Consider the following 25984-nt stretch of genomic DNA (forward strand, 5'->3'; position numbering starts at 1 on the left):
TGACAAACTTGATGCATCAAAAAAAAAAAAATGTTTTTAAAACAACAGCTTCCAAATTCTGGCCAGTTTGAAGGTCTAGGGAAAAAAAAAAAAAAGCCTGGCCAGAAAGCCCATCCATCACACTCAGCAGTAATAAGTGGTCTGTCTTTCCTTCTTTCCTTCTTTCTTTCCTTCTTTCTTTCTCTTTTTTCTTATTTCCTTTAGACAACCACCCTACAGCAACCCTGTTATATGTGCATACTCACTTGTGTGCCCACAACCTACATGTTCTGCAGTGCAAACTTCATTATCTGCCTGATAAACATGCTCCATCTGACAGCCCTGCATCAAGGGCAGGTTCAAACAGAATCCAGTTTCAGCAGAACTCACTAGTGAGCTTATTAGCAGACCACTGCAGCAATACTGGTCTGCTGTGAGAATTGAAAAAATAAGCACTTGCATTTTAAGTAACATAAAACAACATGAGGGTTTTTTCCACTTTTATCAGTCAGAAAAACACATGAACTGTTATACCTTTGCCACGTTTGCTTTAAAAGGACCCGAGATAGACAAGAAAATCTACAGAAGGAATTAGAGGCAGACTACATTTTGATTTTTAGCTTCTTTTTAACAGTATTGATAATCAGCTTCTAGTCTAAACCAAAGACCTTAAAATGCAGTTTGACTTCAAGGCATTTTTTATGTTGCTAATCAAAACATGATGGCTAATATGCATTCCTTGATTAATGGTCTTCTCTATTTAAAACCAAATGTGATTAGCTTAAATGCAAATATTTAAACACCACCATTATTAATATTTTGAAAAATCCAATTCATTCTTTCTTTGAAAGTGTTTTCTTTACATTCAATTTAAAATCTAATGTGACTAACACTGTATTGTGATATATAAGACATATACCATTTTTAGTAAAGATTCAATGCTAAAATTATTCAAATTATGTTAGCTAAAGATATGAAGACAACTATCCATATTGACAAGAAAATTTTCAAGCACTATCAAATTTGCAGCAATTGGAGTTTTTACTGAAGTTCAATTATAACCAGAGTTTTACCAAATACATGAGCTAGACTTTGGAGTTTTGAATGCCAAACATCTTGAGAAAAATTACAGCTCCCTCCCTTCCATCCCTTCCCCTCTTCTCCCTTCCATTTGCTTTAGAAGAGCACAGTTTGTGTAAAGAGGAAGAACAGCTGCTGTTTTCTAGATTTCCTCCTGAACATGAGTAAAAAATGTAATTTTAATACCCAGCATTGTCTGAAGCATTGGAGTCCTACATTAAATGGTTCCACCTTTTAGCAGAGCTCACCTTGCCTCCCCTGCATGCATAAGTCACTTTAACTTTTCAGCTTAATGTAATTTTTTTTAAGAATGGAGAAAACACTGACAACTCTGCTTCCCTTGGGTTGTGGATACCACAGATTGAAGAAACACTAAATAATACAGTTTTGTTTTGGCAAAATTAATTCAAAATTAATTCAAAATTAATTCTCCTTTGCAAATTGCCCTCCTTTCTTCAAGTACTCAAATTCTTGAAGACTACATCTATAGCAGTAATTTAAATGAGTTTGAGAATGTTTGGCTGAGACATCATCCCTGTCCTGTAGCACTGCTGCAGCACCTCCCTCTTCCATCCTCCAACACAGGAGATGGGGACTTCTCACAGGGAACAGCCCCTGGCCCACACCAACTTCCTAACCCTAACGAAGCTGACTAATGCCCAGGAATTAATCATTTGTAAGTGCTAATTGTCATGAGGTAAAGGCAATCCAGAGGCTGCTCTGACAGTTTAATGGCAGAGGCTCCCACATTGCCTGGGAACACCCCCTGGTATCAATGCAGATGTAAACAAGAAGATATTGACTCAGCAGGTAACAAAATGTTGACAGGCTTTGGAGAAACTATAGGAAAAACTGCTATGGAAGTTTGAAAAGCCATATGTTCTCATGTACAGGATGTTCAGGTGTTTGTGCCAAAGGAGTTCAGTCTCTCAGCCCAGCCCTACTCTAAATGAAGACTTATTCTTTTGGAAAAAATCTGGCTGTCAATCAGCTGTTAAGAAGCATGTGGGCAGATCATATTTCTAAACCAAATCTATATTTATTGATCACCTGGGAAGTCAAGTAGAAATCCTGAGTTAGAACACCAGCTCTGGAGTGGTTCTGTCTGTCATAGATTTGTGAGTTTTTAAGAAATCCACAAAATACCCATCAGTCCCTGGCAAAATCCATGTTATGCACAATTTCCTGTGAATGCTTTTTCCTCACTTTTTCTTTTTGTGTTCTGCTTTCTCTTTAAGGAAAGACTCTCTCTTACCTCTTTTCATCCTGGCTTTAGGGATTCTCTTTTAAAAATCAGTGCTCAGCAGATGTTTCATTGTCTCGTAGAGGCACCTTTTCAGGTGTATTACCCTCTATTGTATCTGATCATTTGTGGAACATTGTGAGGTTCAGGCTCCTACACCATCAGGCCAAGATTAAATATTTAACTTTCTTTCACCTAGAAACAGTATTGTGAAGAAACTGATGCACAGTGAACATTACAAAGCATTCTCATGTTTTTTCCCCCTTCCTAACAAGTTCCTTCCTCACCTTGACCATTACCATCTCTTCATTGCCGCGGACACTTCATTTATTCTCTATTGTGACCATTTCTTACCTTCTCCCATTTTATCCACTGACAGCTCCTCCTGACAAATCTCTATTTAACTTCCCAGGATGGAGGTTACACAGCATCAGTCCCAAACACTAACTGAGAATGTCAGAAAAGTGAAAACTTGACTTAAGTGTAGATATTTATCCAAAGGCTTATCCTGCTCATTTGTTTGGACAGGACTCAGTCCAGGAGAAATGGCTGGAGAGGGAAAGTTGATAGGACTCCTGACTAAAAAGAAACCAGGGAGATTTAATAACAATGATGAACATATTGCTCAAAAAATCAGGAAGATTGGGACACAAGACTAGCAAGGAAGCAGCTTGTTTGGGAATACTGCTTCACCTCTACTCATATAGATAAGACATAGTTAATGCCTACTTTCATTCATTCCTGAAGACACAGGATATGATTGGTGTTTGAATCTGTTTTAGCTCAGCAAATCTACATATTTCCTAAAGTATTGCAACTAAAGAGTGAATAGTGAAAACATGTTCTCCAAGTCAAGGGGAACATGTTCATCATTGAAAGTGTCTCTGTCCAATAGCCTGTAACATGGGCCTTCTCATGTGGATGAAACATCAAGATTTTATTGAAACACCAAGATTTTATTGAACCAGCAACTAGCACCTTTTCATAATTCCCTCAACTGTTTCCCTGTTTGAGGGCAAATAATTACTGTCACAGTGATCCAGAATGTCTGGGATTCATTGGTGATGGACCAATGAAATGATGATTCCTGAGTACAGGAAGACCCTCTCAAGATTATGGCATCCATAACAGCTTCAAAGTGAATCACAGAGGTAACCCAAAGTTACTGCAATACTCCTGAAGTATTTCAGGCCTCTCAAATGCATTATTTAGATTATCCTGAAGTAACTTACTAAGCGGGACGTGTGTGTGTGTGTGTCTGTGCTCACAGATGCAAACACAAACTGAGAGGACGGAGGCTGCAGCACAAAGCTCAAAGACCAGGCCAGCTTTTAGCTTTAAGTACCTTATATATTACTTGGAGCATTTGTAAGACAGGAAGTAATCTCAAAGCAGGCAGATAAAATACAAGTTGTTTTCTGACTTTTTATATGGCAAACAAAACTATGACCATTTTACGTTCACTATTATAAGCTGTTAAAATTACCTAGGTTAGGGGTTTAAATTACCTAGAGCCACCCACAACTAGCTTTAGGAACATATTTCTTATTCAGGCTTAGAAATGTTCCTACATATTAAGATGTCAGAGATCATAGTTATTAAAGCACTGGATGTTTCCATAATAATCAAGACCCTTGGCCACTGTAGTAGAGACAAATACCAAGTTTCTCAGACATGTTTCTCCTAGTAAACTGTGATTAGCTCTCTGCAGCACAAGACTGTGCCCTATCAAAGCACAGTGTGAAAATTAGTTAATGAAGTCTGTATGCAAACAAGAAATACAATGAAATTCTGTTTCAACTCTCAATAGTCATCCCAAATCCACAGGCATTTAATGTGCTCAGCATTTTTAAAACTATAATAATCATTTATCACTGATGCTTTCCATTCAAATGCTCTTGTTTTATGCTCAAGTTTATAGAATTCAAGCCTTGCCTGAGTGAACGCTGCCATCCTCACCAATGCTCTCTGCACTTCTCAATTTATCACAATTACTATTAGCAGCTATCAGTTTTAAAACTTACTGTCCCATGCAAAGCACAGGAGTTACTTAACCCCATGTCACATGTATTTAAATACAGTAATTTCACAAATCTTCAAGAATAATGGAATTGGTTCAGATTTGGCAAGACATTTCAGGATACCTCACTATTTTGCTAGGAAAAGGAACAGATTAAGTCATCTCCAAAGAATCACAGAATATTCTGAGTTGGAAGGAACCCACATGGACCACTGAGTCCAACTGTTAAATGCATTAGTAAAGCTTTGACTTTCATTTTTGCTCCTAAGAAGTCAGTCAGGAAAGCTAGAGTGTAAGAGCAATTTCAGACCATCAGGGAGGGGAGCATGGCTGGTTGAGCACCTGTAGAAGATGATGCAGCAGCCTTATCATAGCCAGAAAGCTTTTGTGCACAGAACAGCGTGAAGGAAAGCACATTTTTAAGAAGTGACAGAGAACCTGGTGTCCTTGACCAAGCATCTTCAACAATTCTAAAGGCCTGAGCAAATTGTATTTATTCCAGCCCAGCTCATAGGTCAGAGCATTTTTTGCAGAGCATACCTTTGGTGCTGGTACCCCAGAATGATCCCAGAGGGATGTGTTTTGCTGCTCTAACAATTCCACATTTACCAGCATAAATCAGTTTTGGGATATGCAAGCCAGTTTTGGTTGTCAGTTAGATGATGCTTTTTATTGCTGTAATTTCTGAAAGCAGCAAATAAGGAACCATAAAGCAAAAAAAAAGCCTTTTACCAAGGTCATCAAGGATGGAGGGTGCACAACACCTTATTTGTACAGAATAGGGATTTTAGTTTTGAGTGCTCCTAGACCTCCACAGTGTAAGGGAATTAAGGACCTCAGTGCTTTATATTAACAGGCCCTTAAAAGATTAAATTATTGCCAGCAAGAATAGTAATTCCTCTGACTTACAAATCTACATACTTCACAGATGTGGAAAGGATCTGAGAGAAAAAAGGCCACACCATGCAGAAATGGTGAAAATACTGAGTGACCATTTTCTGTCTTGGAGGCACTTTCCTCCTGTCCCCACTCTGCATTTGTATAAAAATTATGTATTCATAGCTGAAAAAATCCATAGTCTGGGATGGAGAAAATAAGATCAATTCTAACACAATGCCTGTATAAAAATTAGATTTAATGATGTGCCTACAGTGGATTTATTTCCTGATGTCCTTCTGTGGTAATAAACCCACATCCCCTGACACACTTGGAAGCCAAACCGAATAATGAAACCAGGACATTTCTTGGCTGCCATCTACTGTTCAAAACTTTCCTGTACCTCACAGAAAAAGGAAAAAAACCCCAAAAAACAGTCACTGACACCTTCAGGCTTTTTCCTTCTCTTTACTATTCTTGCTAAAACCAATGTTTTTGGGCTGTTTTTACAGACCACTACATTTCTGTAAGTATTCTGTATTTGCTTACCTTCAATCAGTATCAAGAATGAGAAACATAAAACCTTGTAAGCTTAATGACACAGTGGTTAAGGGAAGAACACTGCAGTATTTTTAGTATTTCAGTGAACGACTGTTAAAGAAATTTCTACTAATTCACTAGAGAGCACTAGAGTGTGATTTCACTGTACAGCAGTAAGTCAGCAGTAGGACAGAGACTAAAAAGCAATGTGCAAGAGAGCTGTCTGCATTCCTATTTTTCAAGGCTTTGTGTCTGTATCAGGGTAAGCCCTACAATAAATTTGTTTCTTTCTCTCTCTTATTTTGGGAGCTATCTAGATCTATTTGTCCTTTGCAGCTCCTCTGCCTCATCTCCTGCCTACTCATTCCCCTGCTTGGCCATGTTTAAAAACATATTTCTAAGATCTCATTCAGAAGTTCACAAGACTATATATATATTACATACATACATACATACATACATACATACATACATAATATATCTATTACATACACAAACATGCATACATAGCACAGCATAATGAAGCTGACCACATCTTCCTGGTCTCTAGGAGACAAACTGCTCCCTCTCACAAAAAGGTATCAGATGGTGAAACAGTTTTTCAAGGATGGTTATAGAGTATGACAACTGCAAATACAACACATATTAAAAAATCTAGTAATAACTTCAGCTTTCTCAATTTCTTTTCTCTACTCTTTAGTTTCCTTTAGTATTTGTCAAAGTGTAGCGTACTCTGCTGGAAAAGTAATCCTAATAGAGAATCGGCACACCAGCAGTCTGAAAGGTACAATTCTCACTGGCTGAGGAATGCAAGCAGGTCAGGGCTCATGCTGTAACAAACAGAAGAAAACAAAACAGAAAGGGAAGAAATTAAACAAAAGAAAACCTCCCACCCTGAGCACAATAAAAAGTAAGCAGCTGGAAGAAGCTCATCATGGTTCACACACTGCACACCAGGTCATTTTGATCTCTTGTGGTCAGGGATGTAATTATCTCTGTTGTGTACTTCCAGAGAGGGAATTTGGAGGAACTTGGTGCTTCAACCTACCTGGTTTGAAATGGGGTAAAGAGTGGACTCCAGGCCACGTATCTTCGTTTGGTGTTCCAAGTACCTGTACACAAAAAATTAAAAAAACACATTGTTATAATGGAAAAGATTTAACAAGTCATAGCACTGTAGAAAGCACAATCTAAACTTCAAATAGGCTTCTTCACTGGGGGATGAAGAGGAAGAAAGTACAAAAGGTTAAATGATTACAGCATTTCCAAGGTACCAGAGGAGTCTATAAAGCAGAATGGGAGTGCTGTGTTCCTGTCACACTGCCTCTTTAGCCAATGGATGTTAAAGCTACTTTTCACTGACAGGATGAAGCTATCTGAGAGCACTGGTGTTACAGGAGCTAGATAATTTAGCTCAGAAATAACTCCAACCCTTAGAAATTTAAATAAGATAAACATATATAAATAGATGCTAGGATAGAAGATTTACACAGATGGTAAAGAGGATTATCAAGAGTGTGGCATGAACAAGAATGCACAGCAAAGTGTTGTTCTTTTAACATGGCTGCAGTACACATAAAATAGCAAATTCTTAGGAGATAGACTTTGACTCATGCATTATGCTTTGTTTCTATTCACTTCAACTGTCCTCCTTCTTGTAATGTAAGTCAGACCAACTTACAGCATCAAAGTATTTACACTTCTCACATGCATCTAATATTCTCTGTTCACGTGACAAGTTCACTCTCCATGCCCTTGACACAAGCAGTAATGAAAGGGAGAGAACTGCTCTAAGTAGCTCTCCCAAACCTGCTTTTCTTCATGGCAAGTAACTGTCAAGACTTGCTTTAAGTAAAGCCAGGAGGAGCACTTAAATTACCAGCTCTAGAAACACATTTCTGAACAAACTGTGGAATTTAATGTTTTACTAGTAGGATCTTTCTTTTCAAAAATTTGCACTCAATTTCTAACATGAATGAAAATGCTAGATTCTTTTGAATATCTGTTATAAGCTCAGGCCCTGGAATAAAACGTTGATATTCTTAGTGAAAATAATTCACATTAGTCTGGTGCTTGTTTTGTACTATCAATGTACAAAAGCCCCTCCTAGCTCTGCTTCTATCTGCACTGCAGGTCATCTGAATAAATATTTTGGACATGCATATCTTGAGTCCTTGTGACATTCTGTGGTCACTTACATTATATGAAACAAGCCCAAAGATAGAGTGAAAATCTTTGGTCCAAAAAATGTGAAAAAACAACATCTACTCCAAATCATTTGGAACTGAAGAGATTTAGTTTAATTTTGTTTGCTGCAATATACACATGAATTAGGAGCATTAAAGGAAGGACACCACTCTAGAATACTTGTTTCATTTCTTAAACTATGTAAACATTTCTTCACATTGATAAATTCAAGCTGAAAAAAAATCTTAGAAGCAGGAATAGCAAGGTAAAACACACTAAGTTTGTCTTCAACTCTGCCAGAAATTTATGAAATTAAATTTAGAAATTAACTTAAAAACTTGAGACAAAAGTAAGTGAACTCTAAAATAGATATAATTTTTACTTATGAGCTTTGCTTTATGAGTCTAAGGCCTCAAATTTATTGAGCAGTTTACAATAGTTTTGTTCCTAATCTAAGAATATTAAAGATATTTTTTCTCCACAATCATATACAATAGGCAAACAGTCCAACTTGGATGTGGTATGATCAGTAGGTGAAAGCAGAGCACTAAGGTGACAAAGGTGACAGTATCAGTGCAACTATAGGCTATACATTCACATAGCTATTTAGGTATGCAAATTCACTGATTTTATTTGTAAATATTGTTTGTAGCACATTTCTTTCAGTCCTTGTGATATGTCTTAATTGCCACTTGAATAAGATAAACCTGGCCCTGCAACCCTGATTCATCACAACACCCGTGTTCATCTCATTATTGCTATTAGAGAGAGCACAATGCTCCCATTAAACATCGAGGAAGTTTGGAGACACCCTCGACACTGTGTCACAAAATCAATTTGCAAATAACTTCCACTTTATTAATCAAGCTCCTGGTGCCAAGCACCTCCCAGACCACGAGAGGGAGCCCGTGGATCAAAAACAGAGATTCTTGCATCAATTTAAATTAAGAAATAAGGTTCTCGACTTTGCAACCCCTCTTAGTGAATCAAAGGAATATTCTCTTATTAAATAAGATATATTGGTTATGAATATATTTGTTCTGAATATTTAAAAAATTAGCCACATTCCTGTAAAAGTGTGTTCTTATTTGCTTCTTATTTTAGACGAGACAGAGGCAACTATGGGACTGCACAGATAAAAATTAAAACCAGCTAACAAAATCTGTAATTTTCACTTTTTACTGATTCTGTGTTTCTTGTTTCACTAGTTTTCCAATCCATTTCTTCACTAATATTCTAGCACATCTGCCACCACAGTATCTAGGAGCCAGCTGCAAGCAAGTTCTGTGCATTGGGGTACTCAAAGCACCTGCAATATTTATATCTTCTCTCAGGGGCAGCAGTCAGGCTGAAAACAACTGAGGGTTTCCTAGCATTTAAATGCCAACCATTTTTGAGGTAGAGACACTTGGTAGTTCAGAAAAGGATCCAAACACCTTATTTTAATGCATGGTACAAACACTATAAAGATCACCCTTCTTCCACACAATTTTTTAGCACAAGTAATACAGAAATTCACAATATGTGACAACCAACAAACAAGGAGAAGAGGGCAGCAGTGAAAGAAAGAACTGTCTTTTGAATAAGATGAAACAGTCACTGCCCACAGGTAAATCTACATAAAGAGATTTGTAAGCATCACTGTGTAAGTGAGTCTCCTAAGCAGCAATCAATCCCATTTTGATGAGTGGGATTAAGCAATCCAAAGCAATGAGTTTTGACACCTGCTATAAACAAAGCAAAGTGGGGTTCACACTTAACACCACAGTGGAGAAGAATCTGCCTTGTTTTGCAGATTCTTACAAGAGAGAATTAAGGCACCAACATGGGAAAAGGAAGGGAGAACCCTCCAGTCTTCTGCTTTTACTGGGATACACTGTCACTTAGCAGTGAAGGCTGATTACCCAGACCCAGACAACAGCTGAACACCAGGAGCTGTTCTTTTACAGGTGACCTCTGAGCCCCAGCTTTCATGGTCCACCACTTCTCATCCTAAGCATGACACCAGGAGCTCTGCCTCCTCTATATTTTAAGACTTTTTCTTTCCATTTCATCTTCCAAAACCCTAAAGATAACCACTGCTGTCACAGCAATCAAGCTCCAACTTAATACTAGAAATAAACTTTTATTTAGCATTGAGAACTGCTTGAAAAGTAAGACTAACTTGTTTGCTTTCTCTACTGACAATTTGCTTCTCAGTAAAGTAAGCATTCAGCTTGCATGGTTCAATAGCCTATTTTCTTTAAATTGAATTACTAACACAAGACTAATCTACAATTCTCATATTTGGAATGGATTTAACGTTTTCCAGGGACCATGGTGATTATAGTTTCTGCAAAGAAGACTCCAAAATCTACTGGGGTTCTGCTATTCCCCACCACAGACAACACTCTGGGATCTTTTTGTTCTCTGACAAGGCATATAAAATTATGTTCTCATTTGAAACTTGCTATCAAAAATCAGGACAAGATTCTAATTCCATTTGTAGGATGAGAAATCTATTTATATAAAAATAACAGATTTACAATTCATCAGGGTACTGAGGGTCAAATACCTGTACTTCCAGTTGATACCATTAGAGTTTGGCAGAAAGTCATAAAAACAGAACCTGCTGTTCAAATCTCCATACACAAGCATGATAAGGAAATGCAACAAGAATGCATCAAGAGCTACTAAATTACCTTATTTTTTTAACATAAGAAAAACTTGGGGTTTAGCATCTGGTTTTGCAAAGACTCATCATTCCCTGGCGTACAAGGGAATAATTGGTTTGCAGTGAGCTTTGCACCACTCTACCAACACAATTAGTCATGTTGTCCTGTGTTCTGCTTCAAATGCAAAACCATCCCACTGCCATCTATTAGATGAGCAGCAGTGCAAATCTTTCCTACCAGGTCTTTCCCAGTTCCTGGCATAATTAATAAAGAAAAGCATTTCCTTTTACACTAAAAGTTTTGAGTAGACAAAGCTGCATATTACTGATATGACACTCTAACCCTTGTTAGAGCTGATGATCCTTAAGAAGGGTGATGGTTTGGACCTCAACAAGACAAAGAACCTGCAGCCTGTGGTATTATCCAGAGCAGAATGGAAGACAAGACCAGAATGTAAATGAGCTGCCTTTCCTTAGACAAGAGTTATGGAAATCAGGCTAAATAATATGCAGAATTTTAAATTTTTTTAAGGTTAGGTCAGCTTGATGAAGAACCAAAGTTTATTTTTTTTTAGAAAGGGTCAGGAGAATGCAATTTTTTTCGTTTTAAAAGAAGAGGGGATTGTTTAAAAATGCTCTGAAATTTTTAACTGGGAAAAGTTACAAGCTGGATGTAAAAATGTTTTTTATTTTATTGTATCTTTTAAGGATGTTCAAGATTTCTTTTCCAGTCTTCTTGTGTCCTGGGTGAAATATACTGCATTTAGTGAATCCTTGGCTGTGATGTACCATGGGAGACTGCAGCTCTTTGAGGAACTGAACGCAATCAAAAGAGGAAGAGAATAAACATTGCAAACCATTTCCAAATCAGTAATCCCTTTCTGTTGAGCGAGATTTGGAGGTTTCAGATGTCTGCTTTTTCAACAAAAATCAGTTCTATTCTTTGGAAACATATATATATATAATGAAGTTTTCAACTTAGTCAAAAACCTAAGTGTTTTCCATTTCATTAGAAGAAAGTACATTTAGATTTACTGCTTTAGATTTTCCTCTTGAGGAGCAGTGTGAGCTCCAGGGTTTTTCTACAGCAGCTCCATCACTCTCAGAGCCACCTCTGGACACAGAATTTCTGCTCTGGAAGAGCAATGGTGCTAAGCCACTTGTCCAGATGATCCACCTAAAAGCACTTTTCCTTCCTGAGGAGCAGACTCAGGTACAGCTGAACCACATCCTTCACAATCTGGAAAAGTTCTGTGTTACAGCCCGATAATGTCAGTGAGCACAAAGTACAGGTAGCAGTGAAGACCAAAGAATGAGCTTAATCCTTCAACTTAGCATTTGGTTTCAGTATTACAGGTTAGAAAAAGCATTCAGTAACTATTTGTGTATTATGCATGCTGACTCAGAGTCTGCTGACTGACAACAGCAGTGAGGCTTCCTTTGGCTCCCTGCTGGGCACAATGGTGACAGCTGAGTGCCAAGTTTAATATCCAAAAGATAGAGTCAGAAATGGAATTGCCTCAATATCAATAATTTCTTTCATTTGTTCACATCAGGAGTTTAGAGGTTTGTTTTTGCAGTTCAGTTTCCTGCAAATCTATGAATTTGTGTAATGAACTTTCAGGTTTGTTAGGGGCCAAACACATTTCACCCTTGAGAATGTTGTGGAAGTTCCAGGGTTCACAGCTGCAGTGAAAAAGTCATTTCATTTTTGCTAAGATGGCAAGAATATATTTATTTGGATTTGTGAAAAGTAAAGACCACATGCCTATTCATTGTCCTTGAGATTTAGAATATTCAATCCTTACTTCATTAAATGAATGGCAAAAATTGTACATAGTTCCTAGACCAGGAATCCATGCCAATTCAAAGCTAAAACAACTGAAGTAAGATTGTGTAACCTAGGCAGTCCCTTCCCATGTGGAAAGTAAAAAAGGCCTTGTTCAGAGCCAGAAAACTGTATTTTAGTAAAATTATTTTTCTTACATAGCAAACTGTCTGTGTTTTTTTCAGTCAACTGTCATCAAAATATCCCTTCATTATTCCCACACAGGTAAGAAATTAAATACCAGTGAAACAGATTAAAAACATAGAAAATGTAATGCAACAGATTAAGCATACAGAAAACATAACCTGTATGATTCCTCCTCAGAACAAAAGTTTTAAACAACAACACATAATTCTTTGCAGACAAATACAGACTTTCAAATTCTTATTCTTAGTTTTATGTGTAAAACAGGTGGTAGTTTTTTTGCTTCCTTATATGCAAATGCTACCAGAATCATGAAAAAAATCCTTACAATGACTATACATGGCAAAAGGAAAAAGAAATTCAACAGCCACCATTTTATATGCACAATGGTAATGTGCAAAACAATATTTTTAATGTGATCTGCATTCATTCAGGAAATTAAATCAGAATTATGGATTTAAGAGAAAACAAGGCTGGTTAGAAAACAAACTGATTGGAGTGTTTATTTTACAAGTTATTTTGTAAATGATCTAAGCATGGTCTTAACAAAAAAAAACAAAGAAAAGAAGAAAGTATTAAATTCTTTCACTAGCCCTATGAAGTACTGCTACACACCTCCCCCACCAACCCTGTTCTTTCTGTAAGGAAAGTGATGCTGTTTTGTGAAAAAATAGAAGTTATTGAAGCTTATTCTTTAAGGTGAAAAAAGAAGCAGTAAGAACAGAATGAGGCTCAACAAAAGCCTGACTCAGGCATCGAGAGGAATATCATCATTCCATTATATGTGGGTAATTGAACCACTTCCTTTAAGCATAAGAAGTGATTCAATACATGAAGCTGTATTCTAAAACCTTGGGGTAATGTGCCAGTATGCATGAAGGAAACAAAATATTCCCACAAAATTCTAATAACACCATTCATTTAAAAAAAAAACAAAACATCAAGCTCAACTAATATTTTTGCTTTGGCTCTGTCAAGGATGAAAAATGAGGTACTTGAAACAGTAGAGGGCCCAACTGTTCTTAACTTCCTTTCCCCATGAGGCAAAACACAGTGAAGTCTTGCCAGGAAACCTTTTTAATATGTGATTTTTTTCCATCCTTACTTATGTACATAAACAATATTTTAGTAGCTGTCTGCGTTGCAAAGTTAAATTTATTCCAACACTGTTTCCATACCATTTGCAGCACAAGTAAATTCATCATTCTCCTCCTAGCCAGAGTGACCAGAGGCACCTTTCTGAGGGACCCTGGCAGGGGCAGCAGTGCAGCTGTGCCAAGTTGAGGAGGGCAGAGGGGACTGGAGAGTGCCCAAAGCCACCCCAGCCCTGCAGAGCCAGGCTCTGCCCACTCACCCTGCACCAGCTGGGACAGACAGCTGGGAGGAGGAGGAGGAGGAGGAGCTGAGCAGCCCTCACTGCACACACAGCTCTGCAGAGCATCAGCACAAGATGAAATGGAGCTCCCAGCCCTACCACAGAGCACCACGGGGGTTTGACGTGCCAGGGTCCTTAAATGTTCACTCAGGGAAGGTTTTGGTTACTCCAAAAGGTAACTACTAAATGCTTACTGCATTTTGACAGGGCTGGTTTTGTTATTTGATGACTTTTAGAAACAAATTCCTTCCATAATCCAAACTGAACTGGAATCAGCACAAAACTGGAGTATTTAATCTAAATTTCACAATGAGAAAAAAGCAAGGGTGAAACAACTCATACGGGACTGTGACATCCTACAGGAGTCAGCACATTTCATCATAAGGCCCTAATTTAGTAACTCAGAACATTCATAAAAGTTCACATGGTGGAAGAAACTGTTTTTTTAATTTAGTGATGCTTACTAAAATGTTTATGTGAATGAGATGAATGCTAAAAAGGAACTAGAAAAAAGGATTTGGCAAACTTATTTTGAAAGTAAGAGGGGCCTAGCCTGTAGAGAAACATCTGAAATTAGCAGCAAAAGGGGAAAAAGGAAATTCCTGACAGAGACTGCACTTTCCCTCAAACCATATGCAACCATGCAGCAATTTTGCCAAATCAAAAGCTAGTTAAAAATGATGTACATGGTTGAAGTGGATTGTTAAGCTCCAAAGTGAAAAGATGGCTCCTCTGTGAGGGATGTTCCATGCTGAACTGCCAAAAGCAGAACAGAGAACCTGTCCTTTCATCTTTCCCAGCCACCTCTGCTCAGGAGTCTCCTTCCATCAGCAAAAATTCCCATAATCAGAATTTAAAAATTCTGACATTAAACTAGACTTAAGGTCTCTGATGTGTGCTTTGGAGCTGCAGAAACTATAAAAGACCTCAACTGGATGAAACTGATCCTTATTAAGAAGAGAAAAGCTTTTGTAGACCTCAAAGCTGTGAATCGGGAAAAGACTGGGAAGAACATTCATGTAGAAGACTCAAGCTAACCTCAAAAGATTTCTCTTCCCCCCTATAAGGAGAGAAGTTTGGTCTTCTGGCATTGACAGAGCTTGTGAGCTCTCAAGTAAGGTTACAGAGAGGGAATGATTTCACTGAGGAAGAGATTGGTGTTAATACATGTGAAGAAGCAGCTGCTGCTGCTAGCTGTGCTGGAAGGTCTCTTCCTCACTGCTTGGGAGCAAACAGAATGGATTTCTTTACTGAAAAGCCACCAATTTTCTGCCAGAAGGACCTCATGGCTCACAAGTCATGCTTGTTTACATATTCTTTAAAATCTGCTCTGATTTACTCTGTACAGACAGTGATATGCTCTGCATTCCACATTTCCTATCCTGTCTAGGTTGCAAAGCCTTTGGAACAACCCACCCAAACAGAGAGTCCTCTCCTAAACATGCTCTTTAAAGATTTATTTCTAATTTTTTTACTGACTTATTTTCTTTAAATGGAAAAGGGGGAATAAAAATAAAAGCCAAAACCTTGTGGGAGGCTTTTCTGAAATGTACTTCTAGAAGCCCTGCTGTGCTGGCTCAGCAGCTGGCTCATTTGAATTCCAGGTATGCACTATACAGAGTTTTTTGGAAATGCTGGCTTACCAGAAAAGCAATGCTCCCCTTGGATCATAAAGCTGGCTTTATAGTCTTTTTGAAGACCATAAAACTGACTCAGTTAACACATATGAATTCCTACCTGGTGTTGTAGTATCCAATCTCATTGGCACAGGCCAAGCTGTGCTGTTGCATCAGGATACTTAGGGGCTTAAAGCTGCCATTCAGCTGGAAAGCTTATTTAAATAATTAACAGACCAAAGTATGCATATTCCTATGAATCATCATAAAAACAGCAAGAAAAACCTTTTCTTTTAAAATAAAATTACGTTTCTTCACTATGGTGTCATTTAACTACAATTGTTTAAACAGAGCAGACCATTTGGGATCACATCCTTTTTCCCCAAGGATTTTCTATGACCCACTGGTTTTCACAGGAACCAATCAAGGTTTCCCCAGAACAAACCTCTACTCCAAAGCAGTGAATGCACAATGCATTTCTGTGATGCTGGAATGCTTTGTCTCTGGCCTGGTGCCCAGTCCCAGCACATCAGAGGAAGGATTGTGCCTGGTTCTGACACCACACCAGACTCACCACTCCCCACGCCCCAGCAGCAGCACAAGCGCAGCACAATAGAAGCTTGTGACACGTGCTGCTTATGGGATAGAAATATACTTGCAGAGGAAAGCTGTTGTGCTAAGGCAGAGAGAATACTAGAGCTGACTGAGCTCACTGTCTAGGGAAAAAAAAAAGTATCATGAACATTTTTTTCCTCACCTAAAAAACCAGGGGAGGTAACATACACTGAGACCTATACATGAAACCTGGTGCTCAGCATCACAGAACAGCACAACATTAGAATCTGATCAGATCATCCACAAGTTTGCCAGCTCCTTATTTTGCCAGTTAAGGTCTTGGTCTTGTAATAATCTCAATTTTGAATGGATTTGTGAAGCCACATGGAGCTCAGTGATGCAGTGGGTATTTTGTCAAGTTTTTTAAGTGACAATCTGCAGAAAATGAAGGCTGCCAGTCACACTGCCATTTGAAGAATGTGCAGGTTCAGGTGGTACAATGTTTCTGAAACAGTGAGGGCATTAATAATGAGCTCCAGTTGTGATGGGTATATAGATAGATAAGAGTACTCTTCTTGGATGTCTAAATATCCAGCTGATTCCTACACTGAACCTTATCAGAAATCCCAAATCAAATCCCTTTAAAAAATGTCTAACCTTATCACTTAAAATCCATTTCAAGTGATACAATTGGAAGTGTGCCTCCTGCAGCAAAACACAGCATGATGCTTGGGGTATTCACTCCAAACAGCAATATTTTGCTGCTACAAAAGAAAAGAGTTTTATACTAGCCTTCTGAATCACAGGCACAGAACAAGCAAGAAAAATGAAAAATGGAAGTACAGAAATGTTTTCTTCCTATAAATGGGGGAAATGTCAGCCTACATCTGATGGAGAGAGAGTGGCTGTAAAAGCAGCTGAGACATTTTAAGTGGGGTCAGTGCAGAATCCCAGGGAGTTATGCATTCGCACCCAGAGGATGGTGGGAGGACTGGATGAATAGAACCTGCGTCCTCCAGTGCAGCCTAGAGAGCCAGCACACCTCACTCAGAGCACTTTGGAAATTTCCAGTGAATTCTTTGCTGAAACATCTACCCATTTTCCTGATACTTTCTTCACCTATTTCCATGCAAACCCATTGAAAGGAAGTGGTTCACTGCCCTGACACCATGAGGTACCTGCCCAAACATTGAGATCAGAAATGGGTTTTGAAAGAGTACAGAATGTTGAGATGATCAAATTTTCAAAAATTGGAAGCTGTGATTTAACCATTTATTGCTCATTTAGCAGTTGTGGCCTTAAGCAGATGACAGAGAGCCTAAGAGTTTTCATTTTGCTTCTTTAAATGAAGATGGAAGCTGGTCTATCTCACTGGGAGGGGCAGCAGCACTGCCAGCTTCAGTGAACCATCTTGTTTGCTCTGACACTGGTGCAATGGGTGACTTTGTCCATGACTTCTGAGCTAGCAAAAGCACCATGCAGGAGGGACTAGGCTGTAGTCATCTCCTGTCTCCAGTTAATCTTTACACTGCCTGCAGGGCAGCTGCAGTGGCAGATCCTGCTCTTGGTGGCACTGCTTTTGGGCAAAATGGAACTACTTCCCAGGAGCTGCTGGACCTGATCCTCTCTGCTCACAGGAGAAAGGAGCTGAGAGGACTCAGTGTTTGGAGAACATACTGCCTACAGCTCCAATATGAATTGAGGGGGCTTGCACTGACATAATTAGTGAAGTGTGAGTGAATTACAGCAATTTCTCAAATGACTGGAGCTACTTAACACCTGTATATCATGCTCCACTTTTTTTTTTTTTTTCAGAAAAACAGAATAAAAAATAATCCAGAGGGAGAAACAGATAACTAAATAAATAGGATACACAAATTAAAAAAAGAAAAATTGCACAGGTATATGACAATGAGCTTCAGTACCACTGATAGTCAATAATGAGAGAGAGGAGGGGCAAGACTGGAGTAACAATTTCTTACGCTCTGTCCCCAGTACATTAAGGTCCACAGAAATGCATGGCCTGAAATATTGATGACATGAAGGTTCAAAAATGATGGGGCATCAGATACAACAATAGTGAGATGACAATATTAATCTTTAACATGAGCAACTCTGCTATTACAAGGTGTTTTGGAGGTAAATTTTAATGATCTCACTGAAAAAGAAGAAAGGGAGATGCTGCACCAATGAAACATGGACAATCAACTATGCAAGTTATCAGAGAGAAAAATCCTCTCAACCCTGTAGGCACAGCTGATCTCTTGGACTATGTGAGGAATGCAGATGAGCAGCACAATGTTATCATTAAGCTATTTAAAAGGCCACAAAAGCAATAAAACCATGAGAACATTAGCAAAAAGAAGATACTATAAAGCAGAAGTGGTAGGAAGCTGCACCAAAAGTACATTTTACTGAAAGTAAATGAGGCCAAATGAAGAGATGACTTTAGTAGCAAACAGGTGTCTCACTACCCTTAGTTTTCAACTACATTCACTGGTCTGAAATTTTTTTATGGAATATGGTATTGCAGAGTTTTCATGAAAAGACCAATTAAACAAACAAAAGATTATTTTCCCTGGGTGCAGTTTGAACTGCTTTGAACTGCTGAGCAGCTGATAAAGTGCTATGATGCAGTGAGGTCAGCAGGGCCTCATCCCCACCCTCCCTTTGCAAGGGGAAGGAGGAATACTAAAACATTGTAATGAGCTGGCTCAGCAGCACAACAATGTCATCAACCACATATCTCACTCATCAGACCAGAGCAGATTATACCAAAATGCACAGCATCTCCCACATCCAAATTATTAAGGCCCCTTTTTAAGTAATTAGGGCAATATGTTTTATGGATGCACACCAAGATGAGACATGAAGGATACTTAAAGGATTGATAAAACCCTTGGCTGCTTTTCCTCTGATTTTCATGAAGGGCCAGTTCAGAGATACAAAATTTATGTGCTTTTTTTTCTCTTATGGAAACAGAACAACTACCAGCTATTGTAATACAATCACATTCAGGATACATAGGTTAAAAACGCAAATATGTTCTAAGATGAAAATGAGTTATAATTCAAATAACACCATTTTGAAAAAGAAGTAGATTTAGAATATTTTAAAATATCTGTGAAGGGAAGTAGGCATTGTTCTAAAGTAACAAATCCCTCTTTATAATGTAATAAAGTTTAATCAAATTGAAAGCTTACAAAGTCAACTGATTTCTCACCCATCAGAAGATACAGAAGTCCAACTGCAATCTTCCAGTGTTCTAAGTCAGATGCTAAAAATCTTCTTTGATTTGTGAGAACACACCTGATGTAGCACACTACATTCTCTGCTGGTATTTACCTTATGCTGTTCTGCTCCACCACCAACAGGTTTGAGAGTTTGCACTGCAGCCATTTGAGTGCTATTCTGCCCTGAGAAAGCACTGTGAAGAATTCTCACTCTGGTGTCACAAAATATATTGTTAGCTTTCTGTGATGTACTTGGGAACAGACCTCAGTTGCCAGAAATACAGCTACACAGTGATATACATGCACACTCTAAGGACAAACAGCAAACACAAAACATTTCTCTTCCTGCAACTGACAGCTGGAGAATCCTGCTCTGCTTTAGCCTCCAAGCCACTTTAAAGTGAGAGCTTAGAAGATTGTGGAAGGAAGAACCAAAGTAAAAGAATTAAACATAATACTGCACAGCTCATAACCTGCTCTGTTTATTTCACACTCATTTGAGAATACCTACTGCATTAAGATCCTAGGCAGGTAATTCTCCTATACGCAGTATCTTATGAAGACTTTCTTTTTTTTTTTTTTTTTAACATTTTCTTATGTAGCAGAATACATTTCATTTCCCTTCCTTTTCCCTTTTCCTACCTATTAATACTGATTTTGTCAGTAGGATTTTCTCTGTGCAAGTCTCACAAGAAATGGCAACACACAAACAGTGGACACACAGAAATTGTGTGACAGCATTTTCATATGAATAATTAAAACTTGGACAAGGTTATAAAAAATTTTCAACATATGAAAATTTTATGCCTAAGTTATTCAACCATAGCCATTTAATGAACTAAAAAAGTAGCTAATCTAGTCAAGGTGTATTAATGTTTGCCCCTCGAAAACTTGAAGCCTCCTGAAATCACTAAGTTTATCTCAAAATTTACATTTAGCTCACTATGGACCAGAAGCTTGTGAAAATGAGAGTTGAAGACAATCTTATGGCAAATGCCCAGCATCTTGCTAAATTAATACTTAGTCTAGGGCACTGATAATGGAAACACTGAAATAGGTAATAAAACCTAACTTTATTCACATTAGGCTTACTGCAAATGGTACCTCAAAGCCTTTGCATGGGCTGAAGGGGCAGATTCCCCCAGACACCATGACAGAGAGAGCTATTTACTTTTAGTAGTTCTAAGGAGGACAGAAGAAATTGGCTATTATTCTTGAAGTCTTTAAAGAAACATGTGTAGGTAGGCAAGACATATCAATCTTAGATTCTCATAACCCATCTCCAAAATCATAATCTAAAACAGCCTCACATTGATTTTTAGACATTTTTAACCTTTAGGATGTTGCAACTTTTGCTACAGATCATAAACAACAATTTTGGCCATCAAGATGCTTTACAGAAAACTCATTTTTGACAAGCAATGTGCAATTCAGACACAAGTGAAAGAAGAAAAGGAAAAGGGAAGATTCAAGTGCAATGAACGTTGTTTCTTTACTTATGAAAAAAAAAGCAATGTGACAATTTGATGCCTGATAATTTATTATCTCTCCTAGCAAATAAAGCCAGCATACCAGGGTAAGCTTTTTTTTTAATGTGTCTCTGTTTCTTATAGTACAATATTATCTTGTAGAATAAATTTCTTGATAGCAGACCAACAGTTCTGCTCAGAATGGGCTTCAGCTCCCAAAAATGCACAAATTGCTTGCAACTGTTTTTCTTTTCAGTGTCACCTGCATGCAAAAATGTTTGCAATTGCAGCTCCATAACACACGTGGATGCAATGTGCAGAGAGGGATTTTACACAGCAAAGAAGATATTTCTGTGGTGTAAGGGGCCAAGAAAGAAGGTGCCTGCAAAGATGTAAATCAGTGCACTGATTTACACCAGGTACTGATTTGCACCAGCTGAGTCTCATCACATTTTTTTTCAATGTATTGTCTGTAAACACCCTCTCAAAGGCCAGAGGCAAGTCTGGAAAAGAAACAATGCTTCCTTATAATTATAGCCCATTTCACATTCAGGAACTGAAATATGGCAGAAAGCAAACATTCTGATTCCAAAGAAAACCACAAAGCCATTGTTTTCCACTGAACCATGTCTTAATTTGTTGTCTTTTTCTGATAGCCAATAACTCCTCATGTTTTGCACTACCAAGATGATAATAACCCACACTCATGCAATGCCAGCCCAGCCACGCTCAGGGTTTTGCTCAGAATTACCAGGCTGGACAGGAACATCTTGCAGGCAGATGACACCTATGTGCATGAGGTTGTGTGCCTGGCTGGCCTGAAATCCAGCCAACACTCAAAGCAAAAAGATGGGGTTACACATGAATTTATTATTTCCTCTCCTTCTCTTCCCTCCTGCTGCCAGCTGGTAGCTCCCCTGGAAAGTGTCCATAATACACTGGCAGGTGTTTTTATGACTTTAAACATGGATAAATGTGAGATTGAGTCCCCCAATTTCTAAAAGAAATGTTAGCAGAATGTGAGATACATACTTTTTAAAGCCGCCTTTCCTAACACACATAGGCAATACTCCTCTAGAAATTGTCCTGTGTTTTTACAAGATTGCTGGTTTTAAATCCTAGGCCAAGTTTGTTTTCCCAGTACCATATGGGTTTAATGGTATAAGGCAAAGAACAGCACAGACTATTGATACTCAGACATGGCATGGATGGAAGCTCTTCATAAAAAGTGAATGCAAATTAGCATAATTTACCTTGTGCCCTGTTATATGGGAAAAAGTCTACTCACAGAGTAATACAAAAAACAATATAGTGGAGTCAGAGACCAAAAATTGAGCTGAAACTCCATAAAAAGAAATTTGAAGTATTACCAGAATCCTTTACAAAGCATGAACACATAGAAGATTTACTTTGTTTTTTAAAGTTAATTTCAAAGGTTAATTTCACTCATACTTGCCTAGTTTAGAATTACTTTCATTTGAAGTTTGGCATAAGACATAAAGCCCAGAGAGGGACCTTGTAAAAGTGGTATCAGTGCATACCTGCAGGCAAGTACAGTAAAATACTGAGTAAGTGCTAACAGCTTCAAAGAGAAGACCCACAGGTAGAGAAGCCTGCTATTTATGTAATTAATTTTCAGTGGTGCTGAAAAGAAGTAAAATATTTTGCATATTGTTGTTATAAAGCAAAGGAGAGGTAGATTTATTAGCAGGATTGCACTTCTCTACTTACATATTGTGTTATAGAAGATAGAACATAGCAGCATATTTCTAATTATTTAGTTTCAAAAACCCCCTTCATTTTCCTCATGAAGTCATTGGTGGGAAGCAAAAGGAAAGATATGGGAGGAAAACACAAACTTTGCCCTCCAAGCAAGAACAATATTACATTTATATTACAATAGATTCATCCAACCAGAAGAATGGCTGGATGGCATTCTTGGCATAGATGGCACCATAGACACCATGCCTACACAAAATAAAATTGCAGCCCACATTCAGCCTCACAATTACATGTATTCCATCAGAGATGAATGACCTGTGTTTCAGAGCTGAATTATTTACTGAGAGAAAGAAAAATGTATTTTAAATAATGAAATGGGAAAAAAAGACCAATAAATTTGACTAAGTACCTGATTACACAGATGAACTTCAAAATCCAATGGCTTAAAGTACTCCTCCCTTGGGTTTAGCATTGCTAGCTTCCCAAAAGATGCTAGTAATACAATGTACCAGAAAGCACATTTTCTTTGGTTCCATCATAAGCTTAAAAGCTCTCGAAAAGCATTATCCCAGGCTTCAGAGGATGTCAGTGACATGAAGCAAACCTTCAGATACAGAACTTTGCAGCTTCACAAATGCCTGCTAACATCAGACGTGGAGGAAACACCACTAGCTTGCATTCAGGCTTGTAGTCATGTATCACAAGTATGTGTGCAACTATGTATAATATTGCTAGCCTTTAAAATCTTCAATAATGGGAGAAACACTTCCATTCCCATTGAAATTAAAATGTCATTTTCCATAGCTATCTGAAAAGGCAAACTCTTGTGTTTTGCTGCACAGCACCGTGTGGAAAGCTGGCGTTTCTGGTGTTGCCCTTTGGCAGATCAGGCTGCTGGGCTCAATGCATACTGTTCCCTTTTAATTACTTTTTAGTACTGTGTGCTATGGTACCCAAGAGGGCAACAGCATCCAATATCAGAGAGGAGTCCTCAGCTTGTTCAATATGTGTGTCAGGAAATACAGAAGCTCTGGCTGCCACTTCCCCCTCCTGCTGTGACACCCTACCTGCAGTGTGATGCTGCTGTGGTGCACATGCTTCCCACGACAATGTCTGCAGAGAGAATGCCCATTTTCAGACAAACCAGCCTTTAAATGCCATTGTCCTGCCTGCGCAGAGAGCTACAAAGTACCAGGAAAACTCTTTGTACATTATTCCTGCAGTGAAATCTAATTTGCAGTGTAGTGGCACCAAGGCTAAAGTTCAGGCAATGCACAGATTATTCCCTTATGGGGAAGGCTTCAGAGACTGGGAGGAAAATTCACTTTGATCAATTGTGGCTCTCAGAAAGCTCCTGTAAGACTGAAAAGACAGAACTACCTTCCCACTTAAAAAAAAAATAAATCTCTGTCAAAGAAAAATTTAGCTAATACAGGAGATTCAATTCTGGTCTGTTTTGAATCTGTTAAGAGCAGCAAGTATAAAAGCACATGCTTATATAAAAATCAGAGCTGTAACTAAGTTGCTATCTCCAGTGTGACATGCACAAGCACACTGCAGGCTGCTCAGTGTAATCAGCTTTAACACTCAACTAATTCATACTGATCATCACCAGATCCAAGGAGCTGTAAATTTTTCCATGGTACTGGGTTAGCTTGAAGGCATTTAGTGCAGCTTGAACATCTAGACATAATTAAATTTTATATTTACAATGGCACATTCTCCTTGATGTGAAAACCTCAATGTTTGCATATAGAGATATGTATGCTAACAAATGATCAACATGAATAAACTACTGATAAAGATCTTAGCTATTCCTTATCAGAAGCCAAATACTATTTCCCAATTTTGTGTAATTTTATTTTGAATCAACAGATTGCCTCACATATTTTTCCTATTCTCATGATTTTACTGCTCAATGTGCACTTGATGAAACTTTCATCCTGTCTGGTGCATGTATTGCAAGACTAAATAGAAATGCTAAGATTACCACTTCATGTCTTCAGTCCATCAGACTTAGCACCTTGCAACAAAAAACCAAGAGAACGGCAAAGCAAAAAGTTTGCTGGAAATGATGATGACACATCATTAGTTTAATACTTTGAGGCAAGAGACTTGTTAGCTCTCACAGGCTGTAATAACAAAAACCAGCGACAGAGCAAAAGGAAACGGCCTCAAGCTGCACTGAAGGAGGTTCAGGCTGGACATCAGCAAGAATTTCTTCACTGAAATTGCTGTCAAGCATTGGAACTGGCTATCCAGGGAGGTTCTGGAGTTACCATATCTGGAAGGGTTCAGGAAATGACTGGACAAGGCATTTAATGCTTTCGTTTAGTTGACAAGGTGGTATTCAGTCAAAGGTTAGACTCAACCTCAATGATTTTATGATTTAATTCTATGATATTACACTTTCCTCTCTTATTTTCTATGATGCATTTCAACCCAGAAAGTAACCCCAGTTTCAACATGAAGGAAAAAAGCAGGAGCAAAAATGTAATCGTATACTGATTAAACCAAAACACCTCTGCATTAAGGCACTTTAATTCACTGTTAAACCTCTTTGGAAAAGCAACCTACTTATACATGTGAGTCCCATTTGGTAAGCACAGTTTTTTAAAAGAGCCTATCAACACTTTTAATTTTAGGCAGAAAAAAGAATTTGCATTATCAGATCCAAAGTGTGACAATAACAACTTGCAGCTGCTTATTCATCAACATCTCCAAGTGCTGGCCTGATTCTGAGAACAGAATAAACCCTGTGTATAAACCCTTGCTATTTTACTGAGGCCTGTGTTGTAATAGAACCTGAGTACGCTTATTAAAAACAGCTGCTGTAACATAAATAGAGAATCAGGATATATTACCATTTAAAAACCCCCAAATTGAATCAATAGAAGTCAGGAGAGACAAACTTAAAGAGAAAAGTCCTTAAACAAAACTGAAAGATCAAGCACTGTTCTCAATCTACTATGAACAATCACTTAATTAAGCTGTTATGAAACGTAAATAAACACCATTCATAATGAGGAAGAAACATATGTAGTGTGTTGTGTTGCATCTATTTTTGCTATGTAGATATGTGAACAAGCCAGCGGCAGAAATACAAAAAAACATTCAGAGAATCTCTCTGACTTCAACTTGATAATCGCTAAAACAACATACATAAAATGTATTTTAATTTCATTAACATAATAATGGCCACTAAACAATAAGAAATCAAACAGCCATTTAAGATTTTTAAACTGTTATTCATGTTAAATTTCATTCACTTTTCTTGGCTACTATTACTAACATTTTTCCAGTTTCCTACTGCAATGTTATCAATTCCCTAGGAGGTGCAACCTGGCTCCTAACACACTAAGGACATGTAGCTATGACAAAGATTAATGTTCCTTTTTGTTCCAAGTTGTGTACAAGGTGTGAACAAAGGGATTACTGGATCAGAGTGAAGGTGGACTGTGCCT

At 38.1% G+C, this 25984-nt stretch overlaps 1 protein-coding gene across 1 annotated transcript in view; it reads right to left on the minus strand.

Annotated features, from left to right (window-relative positions):
* Positions 1-25984, minus strand: part of CDK14 (cyclin dependent kinase 14) — a 314376-nt gene that overhangs the window by 93981 nt on the left and 194411 nt on the right. Inside the window, exon 11 of the mRNA XM_005418584.2 lies at positions 6787-6850. Within this exon, the coding sequence (XP_005418641.1) occupies positions 6787-6850 (64 nt within the window). The remainder of the gene's footprint in view (positions 1-6786; positions 6851-25984) is intronic.

The sequence above is a fragment of the Geospiza fortis genome, unplaced genomic scaffold, assembly GCF_000277835.1.
Source record: "Geospiza fortis unplaced genomic scaffold, GeoFor_1.0 scaffold138, whole genome shotgun sequence".
NCBI lineage: Eukaryota > Metazoa > Chordata > Aves > Passeriformes > Thraupidae > Geospiza > Geospiza fortis.